This window comes from Lissotriton vulgaris, chromosome 6 (assembly GCF_964263255.1).
Source record: "Lissotriton vulgaris chromosome 6, aLisVul1.2, whole genome shotgun sequence".
NCBI classification, from domain to species: domain Eukaryota; kingdom Metazoa; phylum Chordata; class Amphibia; order Caudata; family Salamandridae; genus Lissotriton; species Lissotriton vulgaris.
In genome coordinates this window covers 197,025,747-197,046,996 of record NC_141694.1, presented here as the reverse complement: position 1 = coordinate 197,046,996, position 21,250 = coordinate 197,025,747, and the positions used below count along the sequence as shown (strand labels likewise).

Here is a 21,250-nt window from a genome sequence, read left to right as displayed (position 1 = left end):
AGCCCCTCCATTTTAAGTCCAGTCACCACACAATTGTGCATACTTGATGGCTTGCTCACTGGACTCATGGAATCTCTACCTTCTCCAGTCCCTATTTTAGCACTCTTGCTCTTCATTCTGCTGCTTGGAAGGTTATTCTGGAGTCTGGATTTTGCTTTCCTGCTGGATATATTTTTTTCCTGAAAACTCTTCACTTTCAATTTCATCCTGGCATCTGGGCTTGTGTCTGAGAACAGTAGACTATTCCTATACACAAGAAGACCATACACTAGATGCGAAGAAAACCTGTTCTTGACAAGTTGCGACGAGCATGAATTCTAAAGTTGGATCAGACTCTAGAACTATTGACAGCAGTCAACAACGTGACTCTCCAAGTCCTATGTTTGACCACAGAATATGTCTTGCAGCTTCAATCTTTTGCTATATTACAACAAAGTTCTGTGGAGCCTCCTCTTGCTGGTTTGGTAGATTTACAATTTTATGGAAATTCCACGAAACTATAGACCTTTTTGGACACATGACAGGTCCATTTTACCTTTAAGCCCCATACGTAAGCTACTACTAGATACATTGAGAGCTTTATAGTCAATAAAGATGCTGAAAGTTCCTTGGCATGAGCTATGCCTTTAGTTTGTGATGCCGGCCCACTTCTGGATAACTTCTGAGCCTTTGTTTCAAGAAGACGTTGACCGTCAAGATATCAAGTGTTCAACAAAAGAGGAGATTTTAGAACTCAATCAAGGTTCCATGTTCCTGCATACCTTCAAAATTCAAGAATTTAGCTAGAGAGATCAACTGGCCTGACTCACTTTCAAAAGGGCATAATAGATGAATTGAAGGATGAACTCACAGAAGTTGGAGGCCACCGTCCTTAATAGCAGAGGTCAAATTGGGAAGGGGAACGGTGTTCCCAAGCATTATCAAGTTGATCAAAACAGTTCCCATACTTTTTTCATTTAAAAACAACTGTCCCTGAACAGTTGCGTTGCCCCAGATTGAAAGAAGAAAAGAAGCATCTCCTTTACAATGAGAAAAAGGAGAGACTGCAAAAGAAGCAAGGATGCCTTCTATTTGAATGAAATCACCTCTGAGATGTTCTAAGTTAGAGCTCCTGCAAGGAGATCTTCTTCTTCAATCACAACATCTTCTGGCTTCTGTTCTTGTAGACTGTGGAGCTTCCAAGGTCTACATGGATATTCAGTGAGCTAGGAACCATCAAATCCTAGTTCAAAAGAAGGCCTTTCCAGTTGCTGTAGAATCTGTTGATGGTACCTTAGTAGCTTCTAGCCTAGGCATGGAGTAATCTCAGCCTTTGCCTCTCTGCTTCTCTACACATTATGGAATGCTTGCTTTTGATCTAATTTCTTCTCCTCAGAGTGCAATTATATGAGGTATCAAGTTGCTAGCTTGATTTAACCTGTTTATAAACTGGTCTACAAAACCCTCATTCCTGGGCTTCAAATTCATTGTCTCTCATTGTACTTCTAACCACTTTCTTCTTCCAAAGTCTTTCAAATTCCTTATATCAGTGCCTAATCGACAGTCACATAACTAGCTCAACTAGATTCCTGACTCTGAAAATATTATTGGTAATTCCTTATCTAGACAAAATCCTGAATCAGAGCGCTCCCAGTCTGTTGGAAAGATTGGTATTCTTTACACCTTCATTTCCACAACAACCTCCACATTTCTTGAGATTATACAGCAAGGAACCCAAAGCATTATCTAAAAGACCTCGAAATATATTCTCCTCAATTCCTGTTATAACTCACAAAAATCCTGCTTTTTTGTTAGGAACAAACTCTTATTCCTTCCAAATACTTACAAACTAATTTTACAGTTGTGTCACAAGTCTTTAATCTCTGGACACAAAAGAAGAATTACAGATGATTTAATCATTAGGAAGCTCTAGTGGCCTTTTCTTCACCTTAATGTCACCAGATGTGTCTACTCTTGAGAGATCTGTTTCAAAAATAAATCTGGAACGTAAAGAAAGACAGGATTATTATTATCAATTGAAAATCCCACCAAACCATGGGAAAATATTTCACTAATTTTATAGTAAATTTGCTTCCCTCTGAAAATGTTACCACAATGGTGGTAACTGTGGATTTATATACTAAAATGACTCACTTGTGCTCTGTTCAAAGTACAAACTGCATAAGAAGTGGCCTAAATCTTCTACTCTGACATATTTTGACTTCATAGATTACTCTTGAAAATAATTTCTGACCTTGGCACGCAATACGTCTCAAAGGTTTTGGGAATATCTAGGTCATAAACTTGCCATTCAAATAGCATTAACTTAGGGCTGCCACCCTCAAGCTAATGGACAAAGTGAGAGATTATATTGAACTCTTGAAGAGTTCTTAAGGTGTTACTTTCCTGAGACCCAAGACAACTGTAAATCTCTCTTACTTGCAGACGAGTTTGTCTATAATAACTCAATCCATACATCCAACGGCTTCTACCTCTTCTTTGCAATAACTGGGGTTCAGCATTGAACCTTCCGGAACTCCTTAGAAATAGAAGATTCAGTACCTGGAGACCAGAATTCTTTGGAAAGGTTAAAGAAGGCCAGAGAGAAATTAATAATTAATTTGAAGATTGGTAATTCAAAATAGAGATTTCAGGTTAATTGGTATAGTTCACCAGGTCCTTCTATAGGAAAATAGGAGACACAGTGTGGTTATCGTCAATTAATCTACAATTCTCTATCTGCAGATTAAAGTTCTCTCCAAGATATTACGGTCCTTGGGAAATGTCCAAGATCATTAATCCGTCACTGTTTAGCTCAAGCTCCTCCTGTCCTGGAGGGTTAATCCTTCTTTTCATGTTTCTCATTTAAAATATTACCTCCATTGTAGAGGTCCTCAAGTTAAAAAGAGACCAGCTCCCATAATAGTTGACGGGCGACCTGAAAATCTGGATCAGGAGATCTGTGATTCCTGGTATTTTAAAGGAAAACATCAATATACTATTGAATGCCCACTCATTGGACTCGTGGAATCTCCATCTTCTCCAGTTCCTGCTTTGGTACCTCTTGCTCTTCGTTCTGCTGCTTTGCTGCTGGATATATTTTTTCCAGAACAGCTCTGGACGTCCAGTTTTATTCAAGCTTCTGGGTTTGTTCTTGGAAATAGTAGACGGTTCCTATATTCTAAGGCGACTATACACTTCTTGTGATTGTTCATGGGAACCCGCAGTATAGGTTCATGCAGCCGGTTTGGTAAAAATGTGTTTAACTAGATTTCACCATAAGGCAGGAGTGCAAGGATTTCTCCTTACCTTCTTTGGTTGCGGCGGTCCAGGTCCCTGTGGGCTCCTCTCTTTCAGCCCCGCAGTTGGTGAACCCAGTTTCTAGCGGTCTCTGCCAGCAGGTCCTCGGCCCTGACGCGCAATGTTCCCAGTTGATATGGGCGTTCTCGGCTGCATTATCGCATCATCCAGTGGATTTGGCTTGGACTGAACCACATACAGGATTATGGGGTGAGTCATTTCCTGGATACCAGTGCCTTATCAGTGCAACATCAGGAGATAGTCTCTGCACTTTCAGCATTCTGAAGGGATCATCATTCTGAAGGGACCATACTTAATTTGAGTGTATGTTACCCGTTGGATATATTTCTTCATTTAAATGTTCTGTATGTCTCTGAACATACCTTATTAATGCTCTTCATGTTTGAACAATTGACCAGCATTTGGTTCCTGATTCAAAATGGCTGAATGGCTTCCAGATTACCTCACAATCTGTCACATTCTGCTACTGGGTAACAGTTGTCCATTTTAGTGTTAGTTGCGTCGCAATTGTGTTTGATAGATTGCTTGCTCACTGGACTTATGAAATCTCCACCTTTTCCAGTTCCTGTTTTGGTACTCGTCGCTGTGTGCTCTGCTGCTTCATGTGGCCAGTTGGAAATTTTCTGATATCTAGTTTTTCCATTCCTGTTGGATACATTATTTTTTGGAACAACTCTAGAATTCCAGTTTCAAAGTGGTGTTTGGGTTTGTTCCAGGGGATAGTAGGCTGTACCTGCAAACCACGAAGACCATATACCCGGTGCCAAGAAGACCTGCTTTCGACAGATTCTCTTCTGGATTGTGCCTTTCTTCCACAGGATAATTTCCCATCACCACTGACCTCATAAACAAGCTGTAAACATTACCAGTGATATCTTCACATTATATTGTATCATCAAAACATGCTGACGTCACATATCCCATGTAAAGGTCAGTCTGGTGTACTCTTACACCAAAGATAGACCATTGTCACAGGTAAATGGTATAGCATTATTGATTGAATGATTCAATGTTTGTTCATTGTGGGCAACTTTGGCCAATATGTGTAAAGTTAAATTTGTGAAATGTTGTTTTCACTGATTCTGAAATTCTTTTGTCTTTTTCAGAATTACATTGTTCCTGCGGGCGATATGTTGATGCTGTCCCCATATTGGATGCACAGGAACCCAAAATATTTTCCAGAACCTGAAAATTTTAAACCTGTAAGTTGCCTATGTATTAAGTTATATATTAACCTGTTTACCATGGCACTATTTATGTGCTTGGAGCCACATAAGACCTCATATTAATACAAAATTATATAAATTGGATTACTGAGTTCCTAGAGGAAGTGAGCCCATGTGCCTTAGGTTGATAGCAGTTGAATTTGGGCCTTGGTTCGGGGAGGGTTCCTCTTTCTGCGATTCCGAAGTCGCTGCAATGCATGCTGCCAATGCTCAGTCTGGGTTTCATTAGTCTTGTGAATAGAACAATAGCTAGATTGTGCTCTCTAAGACAGATTAAGAGCTTTGCAGATATTTGTGCCATTTACTACTAGGACCTGTTGTGTCTGTCTTGTTTCCAGAACTTCAAATGCCCTGTTGCAGTAGTGACTCGTGAGCCTTGAAAGTGGTGGTCAGGGGCGGCTCCTCCATTAATTCCGTAGGAGCGTCGCCCCACTGGTCGGTGCCAAGTTATAAAAAAATAAAATCATAATGAAACTATTTATTATTTTTTGCTGGTCTAAGGCATGGCGGGCTATCATCTTTGAGGATAGCAGGCTGAGCAGGGAGGAGGAGAGTTGCACAATGTCAGTGCGCATGTCATGTTTGGCCGGCCACCTTAGGCAGGCCACACAGACATGCCAGTTGGGTTTCTTCAGCGCAGCTGTATTGCATTGCCAGGTTGGAGAAACACCTCAGGATCCCAGGCTCCCTGAACCACAAACTTGGTCACTCACACCAATCCTGGCGCTGCTCTCATGTTTGATATAGCATGAGAGCATCACCAGGATTGGGTGGGGAGTCTGGGTGCCTTGTGCAGTGCGTGTGAGGAAGAAGCTGAACCCTAACAGCGGCAGGGTAAGGTAAGTCATTTTTTTAAAGATTATACCTCCCCACCCCCCACGTTGTCACACCACTTGGTTTCGGCACCAGCTGCTACTGGAGCTTCTCACTGGTACTGCCTGAGCTTCAATTACAGGCTGTGTTGGGTGAGCAGTTTCCTGTGATGCAATTTCTTTATCCCTTGCTGTTTCACGCAGCATACTGCCAAGTTCTCTGCTTTATAATCATCTTGCTTCACCAAGTGTAAGTCTGCAGCCAATGCCCACTCAAGAACATATCTCTGTCAATCACTCTCCTTGGAGCCATGTGGGAGAAGGCAGCCAATTGATATATGTTTCTTTGCTAATATACAACCTAGTCACAAATCAAATGTTCTCCTTCTTGAGTTTTTTGATGACCCTCAGAAGGCAGAGTTTTGGGGAGACTTCCAACTTTTTCTACCACCACTTCCCAATACTTTATTACTTCATAGTGCCTTGTAAGATGTTTATATTTGCCATCCATTGTCCCATATCTGGGGTAATTCGGGGATCTTTCTGGACAGACCTTTTTCAACTTAACAGAGTTAATATCTGTGCGATACAAAAGTGAGTAAGTTTAAGCCCTGCATTCCTAGAGACCCCCTTCACCTGGGCACATGCATCCCTTCAGTTTCCATCCATTACCTGTTCTTGAATGTCCTCCTCTTACAGCTGCCTGGATTTTAGTATCATCTTTGTCGTGTCGGTTTTTATATATTAAGAATTCCAGGCTATGCCCCTGCCTCAAGTTCATTAAAGACTCTAGCGTGCGTGTCGGCTTTTAAGCCTTCGGAAAGTCTGTCCAGATTTCCCTAACTGTTCTCAGTAATTTGGGGCCAACAATAAATGCCTCCTGTGCTTCCTGGAATGTAATGATTAGCTCTCCTGGGTAGAGGTCACCGAGCTTGTAACATTCCCTCCCTCCACTGTACCACTGTCCTGGATTATACTTTGTCAATCAATCAATAAGTCCAGTAGAGAGCGACTTATCACCTAGGAGGTCTCCAGGCGCTATGGTTCTGTGAGCCTCGGTCGGGTGGCCGTAAGGGTCGAAAAGCAAGGTCTTGAGCTTCTTCCTGAAGTCCTCCAGTGCTGCAAAACCCACTACTTTGTGTGTTTCCTCCCATCATGAACATTTCCCTAAGTGGGACCTCCCAGTTGCCTGCTTCAATGAACCCTATGTCCAGATGCTGTAAGTGTGCATCAATATAATACAATTTGAGTCCCCCGTCTTCCAGGTCCAGTTTTAATTCCCTCAATGATACCCTAATTCTTTTTAAAGCCCACACAGGTAATATCAATAGGCTATCTAGTTCCTTAAACTTAGTCCTTTGCAGTGGACACTTGGAATTCAGCAGTACATAGAAGCAACGAGGCAATAGTACCATTTTGCTTTACCAACCCTGCTCATAACAGAGCGTGGGAGGGCCCACAGCACCCTGCCCATATTGTAATCCGGCGTGTGTGCTACCATCATCCCCAGGTACCAGATCTTAGGTCGGGCAAATTCTCAATGTCCATTTTGGATAAAACCTCCAGCAGAAACAATATAGACTTATTATGATTACTTTTTAATACCAATACTTCTCCACACCCATCAAGCTCGTGTATTAGGAATGAGACAGAGTCCTAGGTATATCAGAGCATCATCTGAATAGAGAAAGACTATAGTTCTGTATCACCCACCCTGATTCCCCATGTGTGAAGTGCACTTCTTAGTCGTATTGCTAAGGCTTCCACGGCAAGGGAAACAAGCAGTGGTGGGAGCGGGCACCCCAGACTCCTACAAAAACTCTCCGCCTCTCCAAGACCATTAAACAACTGGATTGGGCACAATAAATGTGAACCCACCCCCATATGCCTCAACACTGTTAGCAAAAAGGGTCAGGTCAGTGTCTTGAATGTTTTTTCCAGGTTCAAAGCTGCTACTGCACACTCCTCTTCATGTACATTTGCCTGTTGAATTAAATGTGTGATTCTATACATTTTCTTTGAGGTGTTGCTCCCTGAAACAAATCCTCATGCACCAGGTGAATCACCTCTCTTTTAGCCCATTAGCAAGTCCCTTACGTGAATCTTAGTGTTGGTGTCTTTCATCGGTAGAGGGCTGTTGGCACACTGGGACCCTATGGTACCTAACAGGTTTTACATTTATGCTAATGTGGCCTTCTCTCAGGTTTGCAGGCAGCAGGCCTGCCTTTTTACCTTCATTAGGAGGGTCAAGCAGTTTATCTGCTAATGGTGATGACAACGTCTGGTAGAGCTCCCTCGGAAAACTATAGCAGCCTGGCACCTTTCCTCTGGGCATTGACTATATTGCTTCCTTAAGTTCCTATATCTGTGGTTCTGATTCCACATTTACTATTGCTTCCCCTAATATATCAAGAGTTCAGGTCTTTGTGCAGTTGCACTTAGTGTTGCATTGAGACCTTGTTCATGCTCGCTTGCTTTGTCACCTCATGCCCCTCAGCTGAGTCTATGGCAAGCATTGGGGTATAATCCAATTCTCTATTCAGTAGCCATGTTAAAGATTTACCTGATGTGCCCCCTTCTCTGTGGATTCTCTCCTTTACTCCTTCATTTGAGATCAGGCTTACCTTTCCCCGGTTTCTGCTTGGAGCCTGCGGGTTGCCATCATATTTTGTTTCAGTTGAGGAGATGCAACCTCCTTGCTTTGGAGCTGGGTCGTCCTTTTCTCCAGCTCCTATAGTTCTGTCTGTAATTGGTTCCTGATTCCATGCACCGTTCTCATGCACTCCCCTCATAGGACAGCCTTCAATGCTTCCCACTCAGTCACTCCGCTCTCCGTGGAATCCGAGTTGATTTCAAAGTATGTGCTCCGTATTGTGCTTACATCCATCCGTAAGGCAAAAGGGTCCTTGGAAGCATCTGGGTTCAGTTTCCCTTGTGCAGCATGTACACTGGTATTGCAATAACTGTACTCTAGCAGGAGAGAAGAGTGATCAGATAGGAACCTGCTTAGGTATTGTGCCTCCTGCATTTTAGTGGTTAGATCCATAAAATCAGTATACTATCTAATCGGATCTATCTTCTGCATGTTATGCATGACCGAGTGGCATGAATACACTTTTTACACCCAATATAAATTTCTCCAAGTATCTACGCAGCCCATTTTATTCATATTTGTCTGTCTGTGGTGTAATCATACGATGTTTCGTGTCATGCTTAGGGGTTACCTATATCTGTTCCCATCCAAAATGTAATTGAAACCTCTTGCCCATATCGCAGGCCGTGGTATAGTATTACCATCTCCATGATTCCCAAGAGGAAGATCTGGCCATGTTTCTATTTCTAATTTTTACATTTCCTTCATATATGTTTTATATAAATCTAATAACAATCCAATTTTTCTCAAATGTTGTTTTCTTTCTTTGTCTCTGGCTATCTATACCTTTCTCAATGTCTGTGTTTGTCCATATTTTTATCAGGCAGTACCTTTGTAATACTTACTTGGAAGTCTGTAGCTCAAGATATTGTATGTATGAGCTTCATTGTCTCTGGGCCTCCCTACATGTATGTTTGTCTTTCTGCTGGCTTATTGTCTCACCTTTCTCTGCCTTCCTGTCTGCTTTCACTTTGACTGTGTCTATGTTTTATCTGTGTTCCTGTCTGCTGGCCGACAAGCCTGCCCAACTATTTATTTGCAATGTACTCACTTGTATACAGCTTTATCTGTTTATCTACTTATCTCCCTTTACCATTAACCACCCCATAACCCTAAAATTACCATTTCATCCCTTTATCTGTGTCCACCCCTAAACCCTAAAATGACCCTTAACTTTAAAAAATATATACTTACCTGCCCGGTAAAGGCATGCATGGTAAAGGTATAAACACTGATCTGCATAGTACTTACCTGTGTTGTAAAGTCTGCATGGTAAAGTCATTGTGAGGTAAAGACTCTGTTGTAAGGGCTGTTTATCTCCACCTAGAAGTAACTATTAATGTCTCCAGAGTGCTGGCAGAAAAATCCCTACAAAAAGAACAATTGATAGACGGAATGCTGAACAATGTCAAAAATTCACCCCAGTACAGAGATCTGGGCCGAAATCCATCGTTTTTTTTGCTCACCACACCACCCCAGTTTCAACCCAGCCATATGGAAATCAGTCTTGACCCTGCTTCCCATGGGAATAGTCCCGCCTGAACTACCAGGCCTGGTTCTCCCTGGACAGGAAAAAAAACAACCTGGGACTGGTTTGGGGGGCATCACACCTCATCAGCCAGGCTAGCTTAAATCTAGTGGCATGGTGAACAAGGCACCCATGTCTGGGCATACCCGTCCCACTCGGGGTGACAAATGCAAAAAGAACAATTGATAGACGGAATGGTGAATAAACAATGTCCTGCATTCACCCCCAGTACAGAGATCTGAGCCTAAATCCATTGCTTTTTTTGCTCACCATGCCATTCCAGTTTACTCCCTGTCATATGCAAATCAGTCTTGACCTTGTTCCCCATGGGAACAGTCCAGCCCAAACTGCCAAATCAGTTCCTCACTGGACTGGAAACAAGCATTCTGGGACCGGTTTGGGGGCATCACCCCTCATCAGCCAGGCTAGCTTGAATCCAGTGGCATGGTGAGCAAGGGACCCACATCTGGGCAAACTCTCAGCATGTCATGGATAATGATATTATTTTTTTCTTTAAAACAAATCTGTGCTTGGAAGTATTGGCAATAAAAAATAATTTAATAATGCCAGGCAGTCTTCGTTTAACGGTGGCACGGCTATCGGTCTGGCTGGCATTATGAGTATTTGGGCAAAACTTCTTCCACCTTTTTGCCGAGAGCACTTTGGTTAAAAGGACCTTCGCACCAGAAGCAAACTCTTGACTTGGCCTTTGTGCTACGGCTCTCCGTCCACCAGACCCTGAATGAGGCTCTACGTCAGGTTTGCCTGCGCATAATTGGTTGTTTGGGTGCATGGCTACCTGTCTCTTGGCCTGCTTAGCTAGGCTTTTCATGCGTTCGTTCTTCTGTCTATAATGAAGATCTCTAGTACCAGGGCTCTAAGTGGGGTGAAAAAAGTGGTGGGTTCCCAAAAGGTACATAGCCTTTATTAAGGGTGTGGTTTAAATAATAAATACTACAACTCCAAAAGAGTTCCACACTACCCACGCATTTGCATAGAATCACACCTGCAACTGACAAAGGTGACCGCTGCAGTGTACGATTTGCCGAGAGGCCAAGAATTGTAGGAGCATGAATTCTGACTCAATTTCAAGGATGTATTATTATACAAGAGTAATGTGCTGCCTGAAAAACAAATACCATAAAGCAACATTCTGGAAAAAAGTAAGCACTCTCAGGGATTGCAAGATTAAGTAAAGCATGTACAATATAAACAAGAACAACATGGCTTACCTTTGTTCAGACATCGATCAGTCTTTTTGTCTGTAAAGTTAAGGACATGAATACAAGGCCCGAAAGGGGCCATTTTTAAATGTCATATTTTAATTACCACCGGGTCTCAGACCCGGGTGGTCCCGGACCACTTAAAGCCCTGTCTAGTACTAGGTCGTGTTTTCAAATAAGGCTTTCTTTCTTTGTAACTAATTTAGATGACTTTCACTTGTCACTGGCACGGTCTGTTCCCCTGTACGACTGTGTGGCGTCTGTGTGTCCGTCGTGACATCACGGCAGGTCAGGAGTTGGTACACATTTGACTAGTTATTTACTCTTAAAGGATCGTAATATACATTATACATTACTTATATACTCACTGCTAAATTGATTCTTAAATCAGAATCGTTCCAGCGTGTTGTGCTCCTTTCTATCCTTGCCCAGGTTTATAAATCCGCCTTCTTGGACTGCGTTCACACTGGCATTATTAACAGGTTACTAACACTGCAGCTTCATAAGCACGGATTATCTGGGCAGGGTTGTTTTTAGCCCGTTGAAATAATGTTAAGCCTTTTTTTTACGTAAGCCTGAGCTGGAAAAATGCTTTTCTTCCCACAGGAACGCTGGAAAAAGGCAAATTTAGAGAAGAACGCGTTCTTGGACGGCTTCATGGCGTTCGGCGGAGGGCGGTACCAGTGCCCGGGAAGGTCGGTGAACAGCTGGGTTCTGCTTGTGCCTCAGCCCCGCAGATAATGGCGCAACAGGAGCGCGCTATTTAAAGGCTCTGACGCAGCCCCCGAGAGATGTCGAACTGTTGTCTTTTTGTGCTGATGGACAGGAGGCCGGGGATGACATAATGAGCCGACATTTCATGCCCGCCTTGCCCCCAGAACCAGTGGGAAAGGGCAGGTCCTTGTGAATGGGTGGCTCGCGGGAGGTGGGCGCCTTGCGCTGCACGCGCGTAAATAGGCACCTCAGGCCCTGTGAGGTGTGTTTGTGTCCTTATTTGCAGCTTTTGTGGGGAGCACTACATGCTGAGGTGCTGCTTTGGCGCGCAGGCGGGTGTGACTGACTGGACGGGTATTTGACATCAGTAGTTCATATTCATTTGTATTTATTTATTTAATGCGATTTTATATAGCGCGAACATGGAAAGGGGCGACCACTCGGTCCCCCCGAACGTATGGATGAGTGCCTCGATCCCCCCGGGAAGCCATTTTTGGGCGGGAGGCGCGTCTCGGCTGGTATGCCCGAAGCGGCGTAGCCGGGGCGCGCCTTCTCCCGCCCTAGAGTGGGCTGGCCTAGACACCGACGCAGCCAGCCACGCCCCCGGGGCGGGCAGGGGCGGGTTTTCGCCCGCCCTGAAGACGGATAAAAGAAGGCGCAAGACCAGAAGACGTCCTCTTGTTCTTGTGCTCCGAAGCTGCACCTCCTCGCTACACGTGAGCTCGGGACGGAACGAAGAGCCAATTTTGAGCGTTTTGATCTTTTTCTTTGTCTTCTAGATACTTCCTCGGAGAGATGCCCAAGAAAGGCGCAAAAAGAATGACGACCGATCAGATGGTGCGGGCCCTTTGCAAAGAAGTGTCCGACATAAAGAAACGGTTGGCGGAGCGAGATGGGGAGGAGGGTTCGGGCACCCCGCCGGCTGGAGGGAGACCTAAGAGGCCGAGAAAGGTTCCAGCCGGTGGGGCCGTCCCGGTTCCCTCTGCCCCGCTCGGGGCGCCGACCCCAGTACCGATGGAGGGGAATCCAATCCCCGTTGTCGTCACCCCGACATCCAAGGAAGACATGCCCCCCGAGCTGGCAGCACAGCTAGCAGCATGGTTGGGGGATAGTAGTGATGGCGCCACGGCTGCCGAAGCACAGGCGCTGATAAAAGGGCTTCGTGAGAAGAAAGAGGCAGCTAGAGTGGCTACGCCGTTGGCGGGGATAGACAAGCCGCAAGCGGCAGAAGCTGCGTCCGGTGCAGGTAAGCGGCCATTGCCGATTGCAAGGGACGAGTCAGCACCCTCTCGTAGAGAGAGATTAGGACAACATGTGCCTTTAGCTATAAAGGAAAAGATCTGGGCGGGGGAGTACGTGAATATTTTTTCCCTGCTTGTTGATCATTATGATGTGGAACATGTAAAAAGTCAGAAGGACTTAATGCATCCGAGTGTTTGGCGCGCAAAGATGGCCGCCTTTAAGGTAAATGAGAACATTGGCAACTGGGGCAATGCATGGGGTATTTTCACATCAATTTTGGGGGAACGTAGGCCCGAGTTGCTTCCTGAGTTTCCCGTTTATCAATCACGAATTATGGGTTACTCGACAGCGTATCAAGGTAACCATTGGTTTTGTTATGACAATTTGTTCAGGAAAGAAAAGGAACATAACAAGGGTTTGACTTGGGATTGTTACGATTCTTTAACATGGGATAAGATGAAAGAATCGGGAATGTTAAGAATGCCATTGGTCGGGAGCACTGTTGTTGATTACTCCCGCCAAAATATGGGGACGCCCTTTCGACCAAGTACGAGCACCGACGACCAGTCGAGGCCCGCAGGCAATACAGGGAGAAAGGGTTTCTGTTTTAATTTTAACAAGGGGAAGTGTACCAGGCCTCCGGGATCGTGTAAATTTAAACATGAGTGTAGTACGTGTGGGTCGTCCCATCCTGAGTCATCGTGCAGAGCCAGAACGAGTGAGAATGGGGGTAAGGGAGGCGCCAAACAGGTCTAAGCTAGGCCGAGGGGCGCCTTTACCAACCCCGATTGATACCTTGGCAATGATTCCCTGGCTCAGCGAATACCCGGATCGCACTTCTGCCGGGGTGCTGCGGAACGGTTTTACACATGGTTTCCGCATCCCGGTAGGGGACTTTCAGGGTGTAGGGATGTGCAAAAATCAACTTTCCGTTTTACAACATGCATCTGTAGTGCAAGAAAAAATTCAGAAAGAGGTTAGCCGGGGACGGGTCGCCGGCCCGTTTAGTGAGCCCCCGGTACCGGATTTCGTTTGTTCTCCGTTAGGGGTGGTCCCCAAGAAGGACCCGGGTGAGTTTCGTTTGATTCATAATCTATCTTCTCCATATGGTCTTTCGGTGAACGACGCAATTGAGCCAGAAGTTTGTTCGGTGCGATACGCATCTTTTGATGAGGCGGTAGCCATCTTGAATCGCCTGGGGCACGGGACGTTGATGGCGAAATCTGATATCGAGTCAGCGTTCCGGTTGCTTCCGGTACACCCAGACGATCAGCGTCTTCTGGGATTCGGGTTTCAGGGGTCATTTTACATGGATAGGTGTATGCCAATGGGATGCTCTATATCATGTGCTTACTTTGAGCAATTCAGTACTTTCCTGCAATGGGTGTTCACTAAGAAAACGGGTTTCCGAAATGTAATGCACTACCTTGACGATTTTCTGTTCCTTGGCCCCGCCGGTACTTCCGAATGTGCCCGGGCCTTAGCTGAATTCTGTGTGTTAATGGATCATCTTGGCGTGCCATTGGCACCAGGTAAAACTATGGGTCCCACGACTTGCCTCGAGTTTTTGGGGATCGAGTTGGACTCAAGGGAGGGGTGCTTCCGTTTACCAGCTAGCAAAGTGTCGAAATTCAGGGCAGCCCTCCAAGTATGTTTAAAGGCATCCAAAGTTACACTGCATCAGTTGCAACAGTTAGTGGGAAAGTTGAACTTTGCCTTGAGGGTGATACCAATGGCTCGCCCCTTTTCCCGCTCAATTGCCCAAGCGATGGTTGGCTTAAAGGAGGGTCATCATCGCACAAGGTTATCGGCCGAGGTCCGCCAGGACATGCGGATTTGGTTAGCATTCTTGGCGGACTTCAATGGCCGGGTCGTCTGGAACAAGCCAGCCGTCTCCTCTGAAGAGCTTGGGCTATGGACAGACTCAGCAGGAAGCGTAGGTTTTGGCGCCATCTTCGGCACAAAATGGTCGGCACAAAAGTGGCCCCTATGGTGGCACGAGAAGGGGCTGACAAGTAACATCGCTTTCCTCGAACTATTTCCCATTCTGGTGGCCCTGAGAACCTGGCCAGAAGGGTTCAGAGATCATTCTGTTGTGTTCTGGTCCGACAATATGACCGTGGTAGAATGCATCAATAGTCAGGCAGCCCGTTGTAAGTTGATTTTGAGGCTCCTCAAAGAAATTGTCTTACTGTGTATGCAACTGAACGTAGTATTCAGAGCAAAACATGTCCCAGGGGTGATGAATCAGGCTGCTGATGCACTGTCTCGTTTTCACATGCAGGCTTTCTCGGGTTTCCTTCCTTCAGCGGACCCGGAGCCGGCACCCTTCCCCGAAGCTCTCTGGTCTCTCGGTGCCCCGAACTTCGTCACCTCGTGGGAGAGAGTCTAGCACCCAGGACAAGGAAGGCATATGAAGGGGCGTTCCAGGCCTATTTAGCCTTTTTGGGGGCAGAGAGAGGAGGACTTTGGGGTCAGGAGGAGTTGGTAGTACTTTTTCTGATGTCCTTACGTAGGGCTGGGAAATCGGTGGCTACGGCCCAAAGGCATCGTGCCGCCATTTCCTTTGTTGCCAGGGCCCATGGCATCCTGGACCCAACAGCGTCTTTCACGGTACAAAAAGCGCTACGTGGGTGGCAACGTCTAGAGGGTCGCAGAGTAGATGTACGACGACCGATAGGTCTAGACAGGTTGTCCCAGTTACTGGTCACGCTCCCGAACACATGCTCGTCCCCGTTCGAGACCTGTTTGTTCCGGACTGCATTTACGCTGGCATTTCACGGGGCTATGAGAGTTAGTGAGCTGGTTGCAAGGAACAAACGGGACGTGACGGGGGGCTTGTGCAGGGAGCATGTCCAGATCAGGGGTGATGCGATGATTGTCTCCTTTCTCAGGTCCAAGACTGACCAAGATGGGAGAGGGGACTGCACGATCATCCGCAGGAACCTCGACTCATCCATGTGTCCGGTACAGTGCTTAGAAGATTACCTAGCACGAAGGGTGGCATCATGGGGAGGGACATTGTTGAGGCATGCAGACGCCACCCCGCTGACGAGGTTTCAGTTTCAACGGGTGCTTGCAATGGCCATTGCTGCAGCGGGCTTGGACCCGGGCGAATTTGGGACCCACTCCTTTCGTATAGGGGCTGCCACTGAAGCTACAGCCAGAGGTCTTAATGTAGAACAAGTGAAACGTGTGGGGCGCTGGTCCTCCAATTGTTATAAGAGGTACGTGCGATTGCACATGTTGTGAAACTGTAATCATGTACTCACGCCTCTTGTTTTTGTTTGTTTTCAGTTGCGCAAGCCTACGCGGCAGGGCAGACTGAGCAGTCGACCCAACACCAGGTCAGCGGTCGCACGTCACCGGCTGTGAGGAAGGAGGTTTGGGTCGTGGGCCACTCATACGTGAGACGGGCTGCAGACGTATTCAAAGCAGGTGACATGGTTCACGTACCTGAGGAATACGGGTACAGAGTGTCCTTCTACGGAAGGGGCGGTCTCTGTATTGACCAGTTTCAGGAATTTTTTGAGGGCTTGTTAGAGCGGATGAGGTCACCGCCGTCCATAGTCATAGTGCATTTGGGGGGCAATGATTTGGTCACCACCGGTAGACGACTTCTCCTGGAGGCTATGCTTTCCACGGTAAGTTGGTTAGCGAGGAGAGTTCCGGGGTGCCTAATCGCATGGTCTCATATGATCCCACGAAAAGTGTGGCGGGGGGCTATCTCGATCCCTGCTTTGAATCATTCGGTTAGAAAATTGAATAACAAAGTGAGTAGGTTGTTCCGTTCCAAGGCATTGCATTCGATCTCGCATAATTGTATTAATGATGACAGTATGTATCTGGGGGATGGTGTGCATTTGTCGAGGGCGGGGAATGAGTTACTCATAGGAGACTTCCTAGCCTGGTTAAAATCTTTGGAACATGACCTTTAGGTAGGAGTTTTGTGGGGGGTCCGGATAGCCGGTCAACTATCCGGACCTGTGGCGGTAAGGTCATGATCGGTGAGCACTAATTGGTAGATCCCTATGAGTGGGCGTCACCCAACACGGATGGGAGCGCTCGGGAGAGGTGGCCATTGGCCCCTCAGTGGGGAGGCGGTCCCGTCTAAGGGCGGGTCGCCGGAAGTAAAGGAAAGGCGGTCAAGGCCCCTTCCTTTGTAGGAGGGGTTACAGCCCCCTCCTGGGGAATTTCCCGGGGCTAGTGTCATCTGCGACGGCAGATGCGGTAAGTTGTGTGGGGTGGGGAGAGGTCAACGATACCTTCTAGATACCACACACAAGTGTTCGAACGACCTTTAAATGGCGTCGAGTCTTAAGTGCCCCCGTCAAGTCAAGGGAAATTGTTAGTAGTTGCACTTGTGGTAAGCCCCTGTGCCATCGCCCCTCCTAAGTGGGAGGGGTAAGTCTGGTTAGGGATCTTGACACCGGTTATGACCTTGCCGTTGGCCCTTAAACGTTAGGATGTACAATTTCAGTATTCTTAGAGAATGTTTTGTAGGATGCTAGTTCGGCTAGGAGAACCTCTGTATTAGAGATTATGTTAAGGTTAGCCAAACATCGTAATGTGATAATGAAATTGTACATAACATGAAAACGTTTAATGTTTTAATCTTTTGTTTTAATAAATACGGCCGGGATGGTCACTCCATCCCACATCCAAAAACTTTAAGAACAGTTTCCGGTTTCCCTTCCTTTTGGGGATTGTGTTGAGAGGGGGTGGCGGGTATCTCAGCCATATGGAAAGGGGCGACCACTCGGTCCCCCCGAACGTATGGATGAGTGCCTCGATCCCCCCGGGAAGCCATTTTTGGGCGGGAGGCGCGTCTCGGCTGGTATGCCCGAAGCGGCGTAGCCGGGGCGCGCCTTCTCCCGCCCTAGAGTGGGCTGGCCTAGACACCGACGCAGCCAGCCACGCCCCCGGGGCGGGCAGGGGCGGGTTTTCGCCCGCCCTGAAGACGGATAAAAGAAGGCGCAAGACCAGAAGACGTCCTCTTGTTCTTGTGCTCCGAAGCTGCACCTCCTCGCTACACGTGAGCTCGGGACGGAACGAAGAGCCAATTTTGACCCACCCACCAGCCCCTGAGGACAGCAAAGTTGTTGTGCAATAAAGTGAATTGATAAGTTTGTTTTTCCGTTTCGTTTACAGGCTATAACAGTAGCAGTTTGTAGTTAATAAAGATGGTGAATATCGTTTAGGTTGTTATGATTAAAGTGATTTGATGTGATGTTGCATTTTTAGCATGTTCCTTCGGTCGTAGCGACCAATGTTTTCATAGGTTGAAGAACTGTCGTATTTATTTTTTGGTAGGCGGTAAGGTCATGATCGGTGAGCACTAATTGGTAGATCCCTATGAGTGGGCGTCACCCAACACGGATGGGAGCGCTCGGGAGAGGTGGCCATTGGCCCCTCAGTGGGGAGGCGGTCCCGTCTAAGGGCGGGTCGCCGGAAGTAAAGGAAAGGCGGTCAAGGCCCCTTCCTTTGTAGGAGGGGTTACAGCCCCCTCCTGGGGAATTTCCCGGGGCTAGTGTCATCTGCGACGGCAGATGCGGTAAGTTGTGTGGGGTGGGGAGAGGTCAACGATACCTTCTAGATACCACACACAAGTGTTCGAACGACCTTTAAATGGCGTCGAGTCTTAAGTGCCCCCGTCAAGTCAAGGGAAATTGTTAGTAGTTGCACTTGTGGTAAGCCCCTGTGCCATCGCCCCTCCTAAGTGGGAGGGGTAAGTCTGGTTAGGGATCTTGACACCGGTTATGACCTTGCCGTTGGCCCTTAAACGTTAGGATGTACAATTTCAGTATTCTTAGAGAATGTTTTGTAGGATGCTAGTTCGGCTAGGAGAACCTCTGTATTAGAGATTATGTTAAGGTTAGCCAAACATCGTAATGTGATAATGAAATTGTACATAACATGAAAACGTTTAATGTTTTAATCTTTTGTTTTAATAAATACGGCCGGGATGGTCACTCCATCCCACATCCAAAAACTTTAAGAACAGTTTCCGGTTTCCCTTCCTTTTGGGGATTGTGTTGAGAGGGGGTGGCGGGTATCTCAGCCATATTACCCGAAGGTGTTAGTGCGCTTTACAAAAGAACCAGTTGCGATACATAAGGACTTAGGATTACATGAGTTATATAAAGGACACAAACAGAAAAGATTGTAAATGTACAAGTTGTAAAGTCACTCAAGGAAGAGATACAAATGGATAAACTTCAAGAATCACATAGGAATGGTAGAGAGTACAAGGGTCTACTACATATACTAGTGGTTAGAGTTATCTCTATATACATATATGTACAAATAGTAGATTTGCTCAGGATAACATTTTACTAGCCATTAGGCTGGACCAGTATATATCACATATTTACCACGACGGGGCACACAGCACTCCCCCATTGAGGGTTGGGATTGTGGACCACAGAGGTGGTCTGTAAGGTTACTGTCTCAGTACGGGCAGTGAGTGTTGTTCAAACTTTTGATGGACGCAGCCTTTGAGTTCTGGCACTTCCAGCACTGCTCCAATTCTTGTAATGGGAGAGTACCAGCACTTCCTATCAGCAAACGGGTACTCTGGGACAAGGAGTACCTGCACTTCTATATTTCCTTTTAAACACTGAAGCCATATGCACCGGTCTTAGGTTTTCTTTGTTCTGGGAATCACTGGCCTGGCAGTTCAAGCTGAACAGTTCCAATTGGAGCAGGGCTAAGACTAATTTGCTTATGGCTGGGTTCAAACTGAGGTGACATGATGGGCAAAAGAAAGATGGGTTGGAATGCTACCTGAGTGATTGCCAATGGTTAGACTTTATGCAAGCATTCCTCCAGTTACCTTTTGTGTGTTTGATGTACTACCCTAAAGTCGCAAGGGTATGCCCAGGCGTGTCTCTCGTGCTCACTGTGCCACAGGAACCAAGCTACACACGATTGAAGAGACACAATCAGGCAAAACTGGTCCTGGGTCGCTTGTGTTCAGTTTTGGGGAGGAACCTGGCCTGGAAGTTCAGACTAGACTGTGTAGATTAGAGCAGGGTCAATCCTGACGTGCATATTGCTGGGTATAAACTTAAGTGGCATGGTGGGCAAAAGAACAATGGGTTGAAATGCTACCTCAAGCAATAACCAGTGGTTAGACTTATTGCGAGCATTCCTCCCATCACTTTCCCCGCATATCCCTGATTGGATCTCCATCAATATTTCCTGGTTTTAGTAACATAACATAAAGCCATGTCTTCCCTGGACCGGAATCAAGCATCCTAGGACCGGTTTCTGGCTATCAGTCGTCTTCAGCCAGGATAGCTTGACTCCAGTGGCGTAGTGAGCACGGGACCGACGTTTGGGCATACCCTTCCCACATAGGGTGAACAGCAAAAAGCTTGGTGAGCAAAATAACGATGGATTAAACCCAGATCTGTGACTAGGGGTGAATGTTTTGCCATTGTGCAACATTCCGTCCATCATCTTGTGTGTTTTGCTGTTCACCCTATTTGGGAAGGGTATGCCCAGACGTGGGTCCCTTGCTCACTAAGCCACTGGAGTCAAGCTATCCTGGCTGAAGACGGCTGATAGCCATAAACCGGTCCTAGGATGCTTGTTTCCGGTCCAGGAAAGACATGGCTTGGCAGTTCGGGCTGGACTGTTACCATGAGGCACAGGGTCAAGACTGATTTGCATATGGCCATGTCAGAACTGGGGTGGCTTGGTGAGCAAAATAACGATGGATTAAACCCTGATCTGTGACTGGGGGTGAATCTTTTGCCATTGTGCAACATTCCGTCCATCATCTTGTGTGTTTTACTGGTGAAAATCGCCCAGAGATTGCTTTGGTGGTGAATGAGCGCTTTGTAGGAAGCTGACTTTTAAACTGGTACTGCCACTGTAGGGGCACACCTGCCAAAAAGTACAGACAACCCTTATTGGTTTACAGGGCCTAAATTAATAATCCCAAGTGCTCCATTTGTGGCAGTGTGGTCGAGCGGCTTGCGCTTACCAGAGGGTAGTGTTAAACATTTGTTGTACACACAGAGTCAATAAATGAGACACACACTAAAGAAGAAACTAGATACCAATTTAGAGAAATAACTCAGATGTTTATATAATTTTAGACACCAAAGTAATCAGAATCAGGTAAGTATTTTCGGAGTTATAGAATTTTTTATTATTAGAAAAATACAATCAAATAATGGTTTTGAGGTGTGAGCCTCGAACGTGGTAATGTTATCCTATCGGAGAAACATTCACTGCATCGAAATACTTGCAAATAGTTTACAGAGTTCTTCTCCTGGACTTAAGATGCTTAGCCCAAGAAACCACCAATTGCAGAGGTGCTGGTCGCATTGGTAGCCTCAAGTGCTATGCGGCAAAGTCAATGGCGTGGTACCTGCAAAAAGAAAGGCTGCAAGTAGGGACTGAAGGACCTGTCCGTCAGAACGCGAAGGGGGACTTGGCTCTTGAGGTCTCTGAAGCGTGAAGACACAGTCGGTTTACAGTGATCTGGATTGTTGGGCTCGGATGCAGAAGTGTTTTGTCTTCTGGGTAGCTCGAGTCAG

The 21,250-nt window shown here is 46.2% G+C and overlaps 1 protein-coding gene across 2 annotated transcripts in view; it reads left to right on the top strand.

Annotated features, from left to right (window-relative positions):
* CYP39A1 (cytochrome P450 family 39 subfamily A member 1) overlaps positions 1-21,250 on the top strand; it is a 252,446-nt gene that overhangs the window by 134,323 nt on the left and 96,873 nt on the right. Inside the window, exons 9-10 of one of the 2 annotated variants that reach the window (XM_086926236.1) lie at positions 4,407-4,502; positions 11,349-11,437. In XM_086926236.1, the coding sequence (XP_086782362.1) occupies positions 4,407-4,502; positions 11,349-11,437 (185 nt within the window). The remainder of the gene's footprint in view (positions 1-4,406; positions 4,503-11,348; positions 11,438-21,250) is intronic. The other variant, XR_015296603.1, reaches the window with a different exon arrangement.